The 18,242-nt window shown below is 40.4% G+C and overlaps 1 protein-coding gene across 1 annotated transcript in view; it reads right to left on the reverse strand.

Annotated features, from left to right (window-relative positions):
- LOC135466436 (serine/threonine-protein phosphatase 2A 55 kDa regulatory subunit B alpha isoform-like) overlaps positions 1–13,543 on the reverse strand; it is a 29,797-nt gene extending 16,254 nt beyond the window's left edge. Inside the window, exon 1 of the mRNA XM_064743906.1 lies at positions 12,789–13,543. Within this exon, the coding sequence (XP_064599976.1) occupies positions 12,789–12,864 (76 nt within the window). The 5' untranslated portion in view covers positions 12,865–13,543. The remainder of the gene's footprint in view (positions 1–12,788) is intronic.
- Between the last annotated feature and the right edge of the window lie 4,699 nt (positions 13,544–18,242).

An 18,242-nucleotide genomic window follows, 5' to 3' on the forward strand; every position in this document is an offset into this window, starting at 1 on the left:
AGACATTGTTCTATCGGACACGCACATAGGCAGTCTGCAGTCATATCGTTAATCAGTGACAGACACTGTTCAACCAGATACGCACATAGGCAGCCTGCAGTCATATCGTTAATCAGTGACAGACATTGTTCTCCTGGATACGCACATAGGCAGTCTACAGTCATATCGTTAATCACTGACAGACATTGTTCAACCAGATACGCACATAGGCAGCCTGCAGTCATATCGTTAATCAGTGACAGACATTGTTCTCCTGGATACGCACATAGGCAGTCTGCAGTCATATTGTTTATCAGTGATAGACATTGTTCTATCGGATACGCACATAGGCAGTCTGCAGTCATATCGTTAATCAGTGACAGACACTGTTCAACCAGATACGCACATAGGCAGCCTGCAGTCATATCGTTAATCAGTGACAGACATTGTTCTCCTGGATATGCAGGCTCATACATGTATTATTGTTACTTGCTCTTCAGTGTAGCCACAGATACATTGGGTACTATAATATCTTCATTTATATACAAATGATACACATACTGTCAAAATGTATTTGCATTAATTACTTTTGAATCTATATGTACCTATACACTGTAACCTAGATACATTAAGATATAATAAACCACTTTGGGTTTCCGTTCCCGCCAAATTTGTAATCAAAATAAATGGGTTTGCGCACATATAGGTTCGCAGACACATGTCGATAAAATAAGAAATTATATTTATCACCGGTAGTATTTATCTCACCTCGATCACCTCCCAGGTTACAGACTGAATGGATTAAATATGTTCAATGTTGAATAGTGTGTAACCACTGGGAGTATTCATGCCAATGAGCGGAAATAGTGTTTATAGTCATCATGGATGCACTGTCTCAGCAAACATGACAAGAACTGCATGTTTATGGTTATGGACGCTGATTGTCTCTTCATGGTAATGGGCGCCGTCTCTCTGTACATGGTAATGGGCACTGTGTCTCTGTTCATGGAAAGGGGCGCCGTCTCCTTGTTCACGGTAATGGGCACTGTTTCTCTGTACATGGAAAGGGGCGCCGTCTCTCTGTTCATGGTAATGGACACTGTCTCTCTGTTTATGATATGGGCGCTGTCTCTCTCTTCATGGTAATGGGCGCCGTCTCCCTGTTCATGATAATGGGCACTGTCTCTCTGTTCATGGAAAGGGGCGCCGCCTCCCTGTTTACGGTAATGGGCACTGTCTCTCTGTTTATGGTAATGGGCACTGTCTCTCTGTTCATTGAAATGGGCACCGTCTCTCAGTTCATGGAAATGAGGACTGTCTCTCGGCTCATGGTAATGGACGTCGTCTATCTGTTCATGGAAAGGGGCACCGTCTCCCTATTCATGGTAATGGGTACTGTCTCTCTGTTCATAGAAATGGGCACTGTCTCTCTGTTCATGGTAATGGTCACTATGTCTCTGTACATGGAAAGGGGCGCCGTCTCTCTGTTCATGCTAATGGGAACTGTCTCTCTGTTTATGGAAAGAGGCACCGTCTCTCTGTTCATGGAAATGGGCACTGTCTCTCTGTTTATGGGAATGGGCGCTGTCTTTCGGTTCATGGTAATGCTCACTGTCTCTCTGTTCATGGAAATGAGCACTGTCTCTCGGTTCATGGTAATGGTCTCTGTCTGTACATGAAAAGGGACGCTGTCTCTCTGTTCATGATGATGGGCACTGTCTCTCTGTTCATGGAAATGGGCACTGTCTCTCGGTTCATGGAAATGGGCACTGTCTCTCGGTTCATCGTAACGGACGTCGATTGTCTATTCATGGAAATGGGCACTCTCTCTCGGTTCATGGTAATGGGCAATGTCTCTCTGTTCATGGAAATGTCTCTCGGTTCATGGTAATGGTCACTGTCTGTACATGAAAAGGGGCGCTGTCTCTATCTTCATGATAATGGGCACTGTCTCTCTGTTCAAGGAAATGGGCACTGTCTATCGGTTCATCGTAACGGACGTCGACTGTCTATTCATGGAAACGGGCACTGTCTCTCGGTTCATGGTAAAGATCACTGTTTCTCGGTTCATGGTAATGGCCACTGTATCTCGGATCATGGTAATGGGCGCCGTCTATCTATTCATGGAAAGAGGCATTGTCTCTCTGTTTATGGGAATGGGCACTGTCTCTCGGTTCATGGTAATGCTCACTGTCTCTAGGTACATGGTAATGGGCACTGTCTCTCGGCTCATGGTAATGGACGCCGTTTATCTGTTCGTCGAAAGGGGCACCGTCTCTCTGTTCGTGGAAATGGACGACATGTATCTGTTCATTGAAATGGGTGCCATCTCTTTATTCATGATAACAGGCACTGTCTCTATGTTCCTGGAGATGGGCAATGTTCATGGAAAGGAGCGCCATCTCTCCGTTCAGCAGCAGCAGCAGCAGTCTCCACTGTTAATGCTTTGAACTAATTGTGGCTTAATATTTTTCAATAAATAACTTCTGAGATATCTATTACTGTACTCTTCACGCAATATTCAAACAAAAAGCTAATGTAATATTCGCCATTTAACTAAGGTTGCATGCACTTGAATATCTCTTATACACAAAAGCATATTGACTTATGTACCTTTGTCAAAGGATGAGTTTATAAATTTACAACACATGTAGTTATATCAATCTACGGGAGCGGCTTACAATCGTACTAAGAAACGGACAGCGAAGACCTGTTCAGCAAAAATCCAATTCACTGGATTAGAGCAGTCGCTCGATATGTCTCACCCCTTACTCCCCAAACAACATTATTGTTTCGTTCTCGCTACAGATGTACGGAGAAGGCCAGAATGATATTATTTATCTTTTTGCATTGTCGTTTATAACGCCATATGCGAGAAGTTTTCGTTTACACGATGGAAGCAGTTTTTATGGGTGGAGAAAAATGAAGCTGGGAGAGCCGGAAGCTTGTAAACCATCGTCCTGTGGCGAGTTACAATTTGGAATTTTCACCTCATATATCACAGGTGGAAAGTAAGCAGTTTCCGTCCTGTGGCGAGTTACACTTTGGAATTTTCACCTCATATATCACAGGTGGAAAGTAAGCAGTTTCCGTAATGTGGCGAGTTACACTTTAGAATTTTCACGTCAAATATCACAGGTGGAAAGTAAGCAGTTTCCGTCCTGTGGCGAGTTACACTTTGGAATTTTCACGTCATATATCACAGGTGGAAAGTAAGCAGTTTCCGTAATGTGGCGAGTTACACTTTAGAATTTTCACGTCATATATCACAGGTGGAAAGTAAGCAGTTTCCGTCCTGTGGCGAGTTATACTTTGGAATTTTCACCTCATATGTCACACTGGTGGAAAGTAAGCAGTTTCCGTCCTGTGGCGAGATATACTTTGGAATTTTCACGCCATATGTCACATTGGTGGAAAGTAAGCAGTTTCCGTCCTGTGGCGAGTTATACTTTGGAATTTTCACCTCATATATCACAGGTGAGAAGTAAGCAGTTTCCGTCCTGTGGCGAGTTATACTTTGGAATTTTCACCCCATATGTCACAGGTGAGAAGTAAGCAGTTTCTGTCCTGTGGCGAGTTATACTTTGGAATTTTCACGTCATATATCACAGGTGAGAAGTAAGCAATTTCCGTCCTGTGGCGAGATATACTTTGGAATTTTCACGTCATATATCACAGGTGGAAAGTAAGCAGTTTCCGTCCTGTGGCGAGATATACTTTGGAATTTTCACGTCATATATCACAGGTGGAAAGTAAGCAGTTTCCGTCCTGTGGCGAGTTATACTTTGGAATTTTCACCTCATATATCACAGTTGAGAAGTAAGCAATTTCCGTCCTGTGGCGAGTTATACTTTGGAATTTTCACCTCATATGTCACACCGGTGGAAAGTAAGCAGTTTCTGTCCTGTGGCGAGTTATACTTTGGAATTTTCACGTCATATATCACAGGTGAGATGTAAGCAATTTCCGTCCTGTGGCGAGTTATACTTTGGAATTTTCACGTCATATATCACAGGTGGAAAGTAAGCAGTTTCCGTCCTGTGGCGAGTTACACTTTGGAATTTTCACGTCATATGTCACACTGGTGGAAAGTAAGCAGTTTCTGTCCTGTGGCGAGTTACACTTTAGAATTTTCACCTCATATATCACAGGTGAGAAGTAAGCAGTTTCCGTCCTGTAGCGAGTTATACTTTGGAATTTTCACCTCATATGTCACATTGGTGGAAAGTAAGCAGTTTCTGTCCTGTGGCGAGTTATATTTTGGAATTTTCACCTCATATGTCACAGGTGGAAAGTAAGCAGTTTCCGTCCTGTGGCGAGTTATACTTTGGAATTTTCACGTCATATATCACAGGTGGAAAGTAAGCAGTTTCCGTCCTGTGGCGAGTCATACTTTGGAAATTTCACGTCATATATCACAGGTGGAAAGTAAGCAGCTTCTGTCCTGTGGCGAGTTATACTTTGGAATTTTCACCTCATATATCACAGGTGGAAAGTAAGCAGTTTCCGCCCTGTGGCGAGTTATACCTTTGGAATTTTCACGTCATATATCACAGTGGAAAGTAAGCAGTTTCCGTCCTGTGGAGAGTTATACTTTGGAATTTTCACCTCATATATCACAGGTGGAAAGTAAGCAGTTTCCGTCCTGTGGCGAGTTATACTTTGGAATTTTCACCTCATATGTCACACTGGTGGAAAGTAAGCAGTTTCCGTCCTGTGGCGAGTTACACTTTGAAACTTTCCTGTTGCAGAACAGGACTGAACTGAGGTCTCGGGTGGTGTGGTATGGTGACGTCAGCTGGGAGCTCTAGACATGTCAACCTGTCCACCTGCATGTATGCTTGTCAAAATGATAACGCCAAGCGAGAATTGCGCCAAACTGGCCCGGAACCAAGTATGCAGCTTGTCTACATACCATTAATAACAATCTGGAATACGTAGGCTATGTTCTACTCACGATTTCTGACTGTCGCCCTAAGAGAGCACTCCTCCGAGGCAATAAAGGCTTTAGAAGGTAGTACCTGTTACGCAAAATTAATATAATGCGTGAGCTAGATTTTCTACTTACATTTCGCCTCTATTTGACCCCATGTAGACAAAGAAGGTATTAAGACTTTACGTGCTTCTACTTGTGTTGTAAGTACCAAGGTGACACATTACAGCTCAAGCATTAAATAATTTCATCTTTAACAAAGAGACCCCCTCTCCCACTCTTCCGTTAAATATGTTCTGTTAAAAAGATGTTCGAATTGTATACCTGCAAACAATCTTCGTTTAACTCCGTATCCTGAAGGATGACGGATTGCATTTCCGTCGATCTAACCGAGTAATCCGTTCCCGAACACGGTATAATTCATTAGTAGGAAGGTTTTAATCCGTCAGAGGGACGAAAAGTAACCCGTCATCCGTCAGGATATGGATATAAACGAAGATTGTTTGCTGGTATACAATTCGAGGATCATTTTCAAGCGAAGCATTAAGCGATTCTACCATCGAGTTTTCAATAAAAAGTTTAAAAAGTTAAAATATTCGTCAAAATATTACCAGCAATAAACCCTTATCCATGACAACTTCATGACTTAGGGTCGTGAGTTTCCCTCGGGCTCTGCCCGGTTTGCTCTCACCATAATGCTGGCCACCGTCGCATAAGTGAAGTATTCTTGAGTACGGCGTAAAACATCAATCAAATAAAGAAATAAATAAATAAAATTTACGACATAGTATGGTGTTTAAAGTCAACTAGATATGACCTTTATGCACTTCACTTTAAACATCTCCCTTGCAATACCTTTGATTTGTACTGCTCGCTTTAGCATTTCAACGGTGACCACAATGACAAAACCCCTACTGGGACTGAAATCCTATAGATATCTTAGAAAACCATTGTGAAGACAAGAAGCAGCTTGTTAAAGTAAACATAGGCCGTTGGGTCTCGCAAAGAATTGTATCAATAGTGGACTAAATTTTCTTTAGATCTATGTTAAAACATTGAATACAGACTTGTGATTTTAACCATGGTGACATGATTAATAACATATGACTATACCTGACTGCGGCTGGACAGCCCCAGTGTTGTCATCTGCTGTTTCACTAAAACATCACACATGACACCTCTCCTTGTCACAGCGTTGGCCTACTGTCATATATATTATATAATGTCGGACAGATAGTGACCTTGTGCTCTCTCCAGAATGAAGTACAAAATGTGTCTGGGACAAACACACATATCCATACCTCAGTATATAGACCTGTTGTTTAATTATTTACCTTATATGGAAAATGATAGGAAAATTGAATCTGTAACATTTACCCAACTTTTGCAATCTGGGGCATTTCAACAAAGGCATTAACTACTTAATAATTTACAGACAACCATTACATATACAGTAAGGCTAGTCTGAACATTTATTTATTGATTGATTTAACTGGTGTTTTACGCCGAACTCAAGAATATTTCACTCATATGACGGCGGATAGCATTATGGTGGGAGGAAACGCCGGTCAGCATTATGGTGGGAGGAAAATTTTGAACATTTATTACCAGATCAAATTTGTTTAGATAGCCGCTGTGTCACAAGAATGTATTCAATGTAAAGTTTGTTTCCACCAGTAAGAAAACTCAATAATGGATCTAAACTTCAGAAGAAAATACAGTATGAATTGCACACAAGCCTAGACACATGGGAACAATCGATAGTCATATATAGGAAGCTGAGGGGTACACAACATCATGGTAACTGTAATGGGTAACCTACTCAGGACACCTGTGGCACACTGTGAGTCCATGTCGCGCATGTAGGAGGTCAAGAAGTGCTTGGCGTTGAGCGGTGGAAGAGGAAATTATATATTTGGAGCCTCTCCGTCTAGGATAAATCATGGTGATTGAATTACAAGACTCCGACTTTGGAAAAATGTTCGTTAAAAATCATTCAGTTCTCAGACCTATATATATATATATATATATATATATATATATATATATATATATATATATATATATATACATATTTATATATATATATATATATATATATATATATATATATATATATATATATATATATATATATATATATTTGTATATATATATTTGTATATATATATATATAAAATAAAGTTTCAGAAAATTGGAAAGATTGGTTTACTCGAAAACTTGTCAATATTTTAGCATATGTGTGACCTTTCAGTGACCTTAACCTTCAACCTCAATATCGAAAAGCATGAAACAAATTATGCAGGCCTATGACACATACACTATCTCAGCTAAAAGCTAGAAAACTAAGAAAATTTTAATAAAGAATTTTTCCTCTTATAGTTTAAGCCTCAAGTATGACGACCTTCGGACCAAAAGTCTTGGCGTAGAGATGATTTGCATGCGCATACCACGTTTCATAAAAGTTGAAATAACGGTTTAGTCGGAAACTTGTTAACAATATTTTTAGCACATGTGTGAACCTTTATGTGACCTTTCCGTGACCTTGACCTTCAACCTCAACACTGAAAAGCATGAAACAAATTCTCCAGGTCGGTGATACGCGCACTACCTCAGTGAAAGGTAGAAAACTGAGAAAATTTTTAAAAAACATTTCTCAAATAGTTGACCTCTGCATGACCTTGACCTTCGGACCAAAAGTCATTCAGTTGGTAACCATGGTACAAACATGATATATACATGTCATGAAAGCTGTTGGGGAGAACATAGTGCTGCATACCAAGGCTGTCCCGCCTATAAAGAGGCGAGCAAAGCGCAATTCCTAAAAGCAACTGAAACTGTGTCGTATGAAGCTGGACTGAAAACTGTCCGTGGCAATCGGGTTAATCAAGTTCAAGCTACCCTCCCCGCCAATGGTCAACACCCACAGCCCGTGCAAGCAGTGGAATTGCCCATGCCTCAAAGTCATGAATGAAACCCACCCACCAAGACCGACGCCCCAAATGTGTTCTGTTGAAAGTCAAACAGAAAACAATGAGAGTGTACAGATCGATAGTCTTGCGCCTGATGAACTCACGAACATGGTTGCTTTCTTCACCGAGATTTTGTTTCATTGTTCTAAAATACCTAAGAATTCTGACATAATCAAATATCTTGCGGAGTGTGCTCAGCGTCACCTTGGCACGAATATAATTGACTCCGCTGAGTTAATGAATATGTTAAAGTACAGAAAAAAGCTCGAAATAATGGATTACAAGGTACGAGTTCAACATCTTCTGTTAGGTCTTCTTTGTATAATTATGGGTTTCAATCTCCTTCATCAGAATATACAGTTCTAATACTCACATAGTCAAGGACTTCATTTTTTTCTGTCATCGCTTGCAGATAAACCAGATGTTTTCTGCTTACAGGAGACGTTTTTAAAGCCCCATCTAGACTTCACATACCCTGGCTATGGAATATTCCGTGCTGATAGAGTCAATCGTGCTGGAGGAGGATTGGTAACGTTTATAAGGAATTCTTTGTCTTTTACAGAAGTTGTGCTACCTAATCTGCAGTCAACTGAATGTCAGTGTTACAAAATCCCATTGTGTGATGAACGTTTTGTGAACATTGTAAATCTTCTGCCTTCACTTGGAACGTTGACAATGTCTCCCTTTGCGAGAGCGATCATTATCCGATAGTGATTAACTCTGGTTTGTTACCGCATTGCAACTCTGGAGTAGGCCTACCTAAATGGAAACTGAAGGAGGCAGACTGGTACATATATCGTAAGGAATGTGAGATGAGCTTTTCTGAAACTACTTTTGACAATAATATTGATACTTTTAATTCAAACGTTGTTGATGCCATCAACTTTGCAGCTGAGAAATCTATTCCTCAGTCGAAGCCTAATCTAGGAAAGACACCAGTCCCATGGTGGAGCGAGGAATGCAGCTTTAAGGGACAGAAAACGGACAAAGAATAGGGCATGTCGTACGCGTCTCTGTGAAGATATCATTGAATATAAACGTTGCAAGGCTGTTACACAGCGTGTTATTAAGCAAATACAGAAAGCCCATTGGCGTAAATATTGCTCAAATCTCACCAATCGCACTCCTCTTAAGAGCGTGTGGTCCCAGATGAAAGCAGTCAGCGGAAATCGTAAGCACTCAACTATTCCTATAATGAATACAGATACGACAGGCTCCGTTACAGACAACGAAAAATGCAATGTTTTAGCAGATAACGTTGCATATGTATCAAGTTCAGATAACTACGATCCGGAATTTCTGGAACACAAGGAAAGCATGGAAAACTCCAATTCTTTTGAGAATGTATTATTCGATGATTTGGCAATAAATGAAGAGTTTCCACTCCCTGAGTTAAGACAAGTTCTTTCAGCTAAGAAGGACTCTTCTCCCGGAGAAGACAATATAAGTTACTCAGTGATTATGAACTTGCCAGATAAATGTTTGAACGTTTTGTTAGTTCTGTACAATTCTGTGTGGAATAAAAAGTATCTCCCCTTAGCATGGAAGAGGTCAACAGTAGTTCCAATTGCCAAACCTGAAAAAAAAAACGCATCGCTTCCATCGTCATACCGACCAATTGCACTAACGTCTTGTCTTTGTAAAGTCATGGAGACTATGGCGAATTCCAGGTTGGTTTGGTTTCTGACTAAAAACAACATTTATTCGCCCACCCAAAGCGAATTTCGAGCTAACAGAAGCACCACTGATCATATTGTAACACTTGAGTCAACTATTCTTAGATCCTTGGCCAATAAAGAGTCCATCTTTGCAGTTTTCTTGGACATCCAGAGAGCTTATGATATGCTATGGAAACATCTTGGATGAAGATGAGAGACCTTGGTATTGGTGGTAACTTCTTTGGTTGGGTCTGACCGGCTAATTCAGGTACGTATTGACAAAACCTGTTCCCGTTCTGTTCTTGTTGAAATCGGCCTGCCCCAGGGAAGCGTAATAGCGCCGACTCTCTTTAACATCGCCATAAATGACCTCCCTGAAGTGTTGAATCCTAATTTAAGCCATTGGCTATTTGCAGGCCATAAAGCCGTATGGTCCAAGGAATATTCTGCTTGCTAGAAAGTACATACAAGAAGGTTTGGATGCTATCTCTGCCTGGAGTAAAGCATAGGGGTTCAAGTTTTCAACAGCTAAGACAGAAGCCGTAATTTTCACAAACAGGAGGTGACTACCTTCCATGTCGGTGTATCTGAATGATAGTGAGGTTAAGATTGTACAATAATTTCGCTATTTGGGTGTTTTGTTTGACTCTAAACTTACTTGGGATGCTCATGTAAATTCCATTGTAGCAAAATGTAAGAAAGCTCTCAATCTGATGAGAGCTGTATCTGGGAAATGTTGGGGCGCTGACAGTTATATTGTCTATTGTCCACGGTTAGATTATGGATGTGAAGCCTACGATTCTGTCTGTGCTTCATTTAAAGCTAAGCTTGACAGTATTCAATGTTCAGCGCTCTGTATTGCAACAGGTACGCTGAAAACAACTCCCTTAAACATATTTCAACATATATGTGATGGATGGCCTCTTTTTGTTCGAAGACAGATTCGATCACTGCAATTTGGATGGCTTCACATGGGAACTCACCAACTGACATTTTCAGACCATCCTATTTTGATATTTTGTTTGAAGGTATGAGCAGAAAAAGAGAGCCCTTTAGTGTACGAGCGAAATGTATGTACGACACAATGCAGATCGCCGGCATTCAAATCTGGTACAATTTTATTCCTGCGTTTCCTCCTGAAGTTACGTCTACCGAATATTTCACAAGCGTTACACAGAGAAGTGAAAAAGCCAGATAACTTAGAGTTTGTCTCCCTTTTCTCTAGGGACTATATTGCCAGAACTTGAAGCCACTATCTACAGGTTTTTACAGATGCGTCAAAGTGCCCGGATACTGACAAAACCGGCTGTGCTTTTTGTGTCCCAGAAATTCACCATAGTAAGGCGTTTAGACTTACGGATGCAGTATCGGCATTAACTCCTGAATTGACTGGGATTCTTTGCGCACTGCATTTTTTACAAGATTTTAAGCCAGCAAGAGCCGTTATCTTCACGGATTCTCTAAGTGTGATACTTGCTTTACAGAATTTTACGCCCATGATAGGCTCTCCAATCATTTTTGATATACTACATTTATGTACCTGTTTATTCGACCAAGGTGAGGAAATCTGTTTTGAGTGGGTCCCCGGCCATTCTAGTATTGCGGGTAATGAATCGGCGGACAAACTAGCGAAACAACGCTGTCTCATTTACACATTGCTCAACATGTATCTGTGTCTGTTTCGGAAGCAATGTATATATTTAAGCGGAATTTTATTTCAATTTGGCAGGAAGACCAGGACACCTCCACTGAAGGGAGATATTTTTATAATTTTAATAACAGTGTTTCTGATTCTCATCTTGTTAGTCTTTCTTCCAGGCGAGCAGAAATCCTATGCAACAGATTGAGGACAGAGCACATTCAAACGAATTTTTATTTAAACAGATTTCATTTACATGATACGGGTGTTTGTGATCATTGCCAGGTTGAGGAAACAACTGAGCTTAGGTTGTTCTGATGCCCACAACATATTCTCCAGAGACATCGCTTTCATGTGGAACTACCCTGTGCTGGCTTTACAGACCCCACTCAGACAATGTTTTAAGGCCTGCAAGAAGTCTGGTAGAGTCTTCGAAGCTACAGTAAGGTCCCTGCTTCCATGTGCTAGGAGAAAAGTTAGAGTACAGTACATTCTCATCTCTATGTTATAATGCATTAATGTGAACACTACTTGGTTTCAGCACTGATCGTGGCGTGCATCATTCATTAGAATGGAAACACCATTAAACAAACTACCACCACCACCACCGCACATGAGGGACCTTTACGTGACCTTGACCTTTAACCTCAACATTGAAAAGCATGAAACAAATTCTCCAGATCTGTGATACGTACACTATCTCAGTGAAATGCTAGATAACACAGGAAATTTTAACTTGTTGACAACGTTTTTAGGACATGCGTTTCAGTGACCTTGATCCTTTGGCCTCAGTATAATTCGCGCGCGTTCCATCCATTCATTGTCCCATACTCCAGTGTCGTCCGCCTTTCAACGCGAGCACGATTTTCCCACCAGATTATCTCTTATCCCAGGTACATTACATGTACTAATATTGTGCTCACCAGTATATAGGGTAGGCCTGATTAGTGCAGGCACCAACCACATGTATGGAGCAAGTGCGTGAGCCTTAGGTCTTTATATAGCACATTACATTTGGGGTTATTGATTGCAGGTAATAAAGTGACTGACCAGCTGACGTCGTGTGTATAGGCCAGCTGTTATATACATATACACACTGACTCGTGCATCACACGCTATGGCGTGGGCTGCTTCCCATATTGTACCTATCATTTATGTCACACCAATTGTATTCAGTGCGAAAGACTAAAGGCAAAACGATGTTAAAATATCTTTTAAAAATCATAATAAAAAACCGTTGTGTATTAAATATGAATTCCGCTTTTTATCTAGTCGATGCCTAATACTGATAGTTTTTATCTCTGTTGTACTCAGCGATCAATGGCTATCGGGATTTCGTACTACAGAACGCATATCCAAGACAAAAACTAATTCCTGTTGATATTTAAGCTATACAGAGTAATGTTTTCAGTTGTACAGGTGGTGAATACATGTTAGGGCGGGCTACGACAGTTGAGAGCTGGCCATGCATGTGACTAGTAAGATAACGGCTCAGTACACTAATGTAGTATGGCAATGACTGGACACTTTCCGAGGGCTTGGATTAGCGCAGCTAGCGAGAACAGCCACCAAGTAAAGTCTGTTTCTTGACAGGAGATCTGACTTACCTTTGTCCTTAGCATGGGGGTGAAACATGTTACCCAACCGCGTAGTAAGCTTGACTGGCCTCAGTATAGTCACCATGACTGTCTCAAGCCGTGTTCTCCACGCAACAAGCCTGGGGTCAGCCGCCCAGCTAAATTCAACAGGTAGCCTGCCAGGTGTAAACTATCCGGCAGTATCTGGCAGGGACACCGTATCACCATTTGTTTACACAGGTACTTGTGTTTACGTGGCCTGCCAGTCACTCCAACACCGTGAGTTTTTTGTTTCAGTCTAGCTAGCCAATACAAAGCGAGACCTGACCCTGTGACAGCTCGATCCCTTTTGCTTATATACCTTTAACTGTTAAGCTAAAACAAGAAAACATGACATGGTCAGTGACACTCTTCTGTCCAGACTGACGAGCGTAAAGACCGCAGGCAGTGCAAAACAGACGTCCATACGGCCGTTAGCCAGTTACGTAATCGCTGATATATATATAGTCCCCCACTCTGGCTTCCCGTGACCCCCGGGAAACAGTGCGACGCGGTCAGATATGGGTCAGTATGACCACAGAAAACACTGTCATGAGAGGGTGAGAGATTTTTCCCATCTGACAAGTCAGCCTACTCCGTCAGTTGTATCTGTTCATTCTGATGGCAAACTACGTCGCAGAAACCTAATTAACAGGTGAAAAAGGTCCACGGTGAATGGAGGTGTATATTTCAGGGGGCGGCCTTCTGGAGCTGCAAACCTCACCTCCTCGGTTTGCCCTTTTGATATGGTAACGATTCAGGGTTGTCCCAGCAAGTAAAGAGGTTTAGCGGTCCTGTGATTACAACTGAAGTCGTGGGCCATACGCTATGGTTACTAACAGCTAAGATGACATGTTGACAGATTAAACACGTGACAGGGGTACCGCAAGGTTTGCGCTAAGTCCAGAAACATACTATCCCCTATCAGATAACTAAAAGGAGGCTCTCTAAGGGCTTTGTATACAGGGACTTTTCGCTGAAGTGATCTGCAAGTCATATGCACTGCACACAGGTGTGGTGTATGGAGTTACGTCAGATATGATACGTGTGCATCACTGTCGTATGGCCGTCTTTCATAACATGTTGTACCTGACTTTGTCACCCTCATATTCGCTGGCCATATTGCCGCTACCCTCATATTTCGTTCTGAACTTATATAGCCTGGAAAAATAAGCCGATCTCTACTTTCTTATGCTTCAGTGAAACATTTCTCATCAACAAGAAAGTTAACAATTAAGAATATAACTGAGCAAACAAATAAGTAAGTCGATAAATGAATCAATACCATTAAAACCATCAAGGGCGTATAGGTGAATAATTTAAGTAACAAAAGTCGACGGTGACAGAACGGAACTTTCTGCTGATTACACTGTGAAATCAAGTGTGAATGGAAAATACCATACACCACCTAGATTATGGACTTGAAAGATGATACAGGCACATTTCATTTACATTTTTAGTGCGGAGATGGCGTAAGATGCTCACAGTTAATTAAATCTTAATTTAAAAGTACGTTTTAAAATCAAGTGCAGTATATATGAAAATATCTTTGGTGAGAACGTCAGCATGACCTGTGTTGTTGCCTTTTCAATGAAAAAGAAACTGCCTGGAAGTAAAATTAAACAGTAGCTGAGAGTGTGTCGTGTTTTCCTTGTGGATTAGGCCAAAACACAAGAGCACTCTCAAAATCTCTCAAAATTCCTTAGATGATACGCTTCTGTCAGAATGTCAGGTTTGTATCAAATACTGGGTTCTCTTTCCTTGAAAGGGAAGGAATCTATTGTCTGTTCACCATCCTTATGCAGGGTCTAATTTTAGTGCATTTCGGCTACAATTAAGGCTGGTACAGTGTTTTATTTCCAATTATCAGCATAAATTGCAGACCGAATATTGCTTATCTTATAACAACATATGTCCTCATTTGGACAAAACAATGTTTACATCGCGCTTCTCTATAACGCATACTACTATATATATATATATATATATATATATATATATATATATATATATATATATATATATATATATATATATATATATATTCGAATTTGATGATGATTCGAATTTGATGATGATTCGAAATTTAATAATTTCTGCGTATTCATACGAGAACAAGAATAGGTCAGTCAAAAGAATGGGAGGGGCGCAATTTGTACCCATCGTAATACCTGTACACTGTTGATATATATGATTTCTCCGAATATCACATAAATGCTATTACTGAGATATTCAAGCAACTCGATAAACAACGAAATATTTCATGATACTGTGTACAGTGAAACTGAAGAAGGCTTTGTTTACCTCAACTACTGTCTGCGCAACAGGGTCCTTTAGAACGTTGGCTCTTGCATGAGCCTTTGTATATTTATATGGCGCATTGCATAAACCGTGACAGCTAATTGTCAAGGGCTCCCCGTTTTGACCATTTCTTTGCCAAGTTTTCCAACGCCGCAAACAAAATTTGATTGTTAGCTTTTATGTTTATGTTTCTCGGTTCTGTGTAATTCCAGTCATGACATGTTTACATGGATGGTAAGTAAAATCTGATGAGACACAGTCACAACTGTATCTACCGGTACCAGGAGTGTATACAGCCATTTAAAATTGAAGTAAACTTCAGACGAAAGAATATGACAAGTTATTTGTAAATATGATCATCAATATTTTTTCCGATTTTTCTTTACGGATAAAAGGACATTTGGAAATAATTTTTGTATGGTTACGCTTTGGGACCAAATCTTGGTATATATCGTCTTTGCATAATGATGTCCTAAATAAGAGTGTGACTCATGTTCAATAAATATAGTTGGGCTTGGATTTGGACTTTCGTTCAGGCAAATGTTTTAAGCCAGTATTTTAATCATACTCATTCTTATAATGTATTCCTAAACATAATCATAATTCAATTTTAACGCATGTGTTTGGATATAAGCAACAAATTTACATTCAAAGAAATTTATTAGGCATGGCATCATACAATGATATGGAACATTATTATGCAAAAAACCAATGTGTACATTTTCTCCGTAAAGAAAAATCCACCCCCCCCCCAAAAAAAACATTTAATACCATATTTACGAATAACTTTTCACACCATTAAATCTGAAATTTACATCATTTTCATGCTTTCTTCCCTTTTAACTATATTCACAGATCGACTTTTTAGCGAAATTCATTTAGTTGTGATTTGAATAGCACACCGTAATCCGAGTACCCAAAACTGCACGTGTTCTATCATGCTACTGTAGATGTCAGTGGCCTATGGTGTAACACCCCTTGTGAGCTCAGAGTAAATCGGTCGAAAGCGTCCTAGTTTCCACAGATCTAGATCTAGAATCCTGCACCGTAACAGTGTACGCAAATATCTTATATGCTGAGTACTAAGTATATCAGTAGTTACTGTGCTACTTAGCTGACACCATATCTTGGCAACCTGGCGAAACAAAACTTTTGACTCGTTAATTACTGCTGTATTCAGCCTCAAAGTGAACCTCAGAGGAGATCCTGGCATGCGCCGATTGTCTTGCTTTACGGCTGATTTTTAGCAGGTGGGATTCCTTGACGTGTAAGGGGCCCCGTGGGGTGATTGGGTAGTGGTACAAGGAGAGGCAAACGTGAGGGAGAGCAGCGCTTTTGCTCGTAGTTCTCATACTAATTAACACAAATGTAAAACGTGTCACACATATTTATGAAAAGGCCAGTAGAACTCCAGAATTACCCGCAGATTTGTACACACGAGATCCTTATGATGGTGTGCTCTAGAGATGTAATCATTGCTTCGTCGTTATATAGCACATGCTTTTCGCTTTGTCGGAGTTTCGAGTTACTCACAGATTCATGGTCTCAAGACCTTCCTGATGTCGAATTCTCAAGATAAATGACCAACAAGAAAAGCCTATAAACAATCCGACCATTTTATCCCATTGTTCGGCTCTGTCTATCGAATTACCGGATTTCTGAAATCAAATGAACCCAGAAGGGCATGTAGGTTCTGTCATATGTAGGCTAAACCTTCAGTATTTTTTCCCCTTCTATAATAAAACATCAGGGAGTTGCGATATATATCTTCTATGATGACAACAGAGGGTGCGTTTGGTTTATACAGGACAATTATTTGGCCTACTACTGTAGAGAACGCCTGCTGACTGAACAAAATAAAATTCACATACATATAACTATACATACGAATTCAAGCGCACGAATTACTGTCACAAAGCAAATGTGCGGTGTTTTGTACACATTTATTTGTGTTGTTTGTGATTTAAACAAGATGTATATCACAGGTACACAATTTAGTACACATTAACTGTTTATGTACATAAAGATGATCTATGCAAGGTACACATTAATGTTCCTGTGCAAATTTGCTACAATTAATGTGTGCCTGTGGTACACATCTTGTGTATTTTTTGTATACAACTGCTTTTAGAGAGTAGCTTAATTCGCCATTGCTATGAGTTAGTTATCTCGTGAGCACGACGTAATTCAAAGAACGTTATAGCTGGACTAATGTTTTTTCTTAAAATTGTTTTTTAACCCTGTCACTTGTGAAAGTGATCGTGGTCCCCCCCCCAATGACATGGCACGCAGTTATCTAGACACTGGCAAAGAAATAGACATACCTTATTGTTTTCAGCATAGATGATAAAATCCTCAATTTGTCAACATGCAGCAAAGTGTGTGAAATGACAAAAGTTGCTCTAGCAAATGCAGATAGTCATTTAAATAATATTCTCTCCCAAAAAAGAAACGCATGGGTTGAACATGGCGAGGACGCAGATGCGGAGATGCGCGCCAACTAGTGCCCTGGCCTCATGTCTGAATGGGCTCCTGTTGCTTATTTTATGTTTACTGACGTTCTGGCTTTCACATTTTGTGACTTGGTGGGAAATGACGGAGAATGAAGCGAATCATCCTACTTTGAACTAAAGGAGGTTTATAATGTAAAAATTCACACACGTTTTTATTTTGGCAGTTTATATATGTAACTATATACGACATCTTTAATCCCTTGAATTCCATCACCATGTAGATAAACCGTACGTATTTCACGTCCAGAATCCTGATTTTGTACATCTGCTTACAATTATTTGGGCCTAAGTCATTTTCAGTAGCGACTGTCACACGTCCGATTCATTAACAGCATCATGGGTGTTCTGTAGTTGGGGGTCAAATTCTGCAGTGTTATCTAACAGTATCAAATAGTATGCATCGTGTGGTATTGACGCAGGTTGTCGTCCACAGCCGTGGAGGTAGAAACTTCCATGTCAAATGCACCGAGATGTTAACCGACAGAGGAATTTGCATAGCCAAACTAGGTTAAAACACGATAAGAGCAGTAGGCCTGAAATAATGGTATGTCCTCCTGACGTAATTGTTGGGACGTCAGCGAGATGCCGCAAGGTAATTCCGCCCAGCCTCACCGCCTATCGTATTTATATC

This window comes from Liolophura sinensis, chromosome 6, assembly GCF_032854445.1.
Source record: "Liolophura sinensis isolate JHLJ2023 chromosome 6, CUHK_Ljap_v2, whole genome shotgun sequence".
Lineage (NCBI taxonomy): Eukaryota > Metazoa > Mollusca > Polyplacophora > Chitonida > Chitonidae > Liolophura > Liolophura sinensis.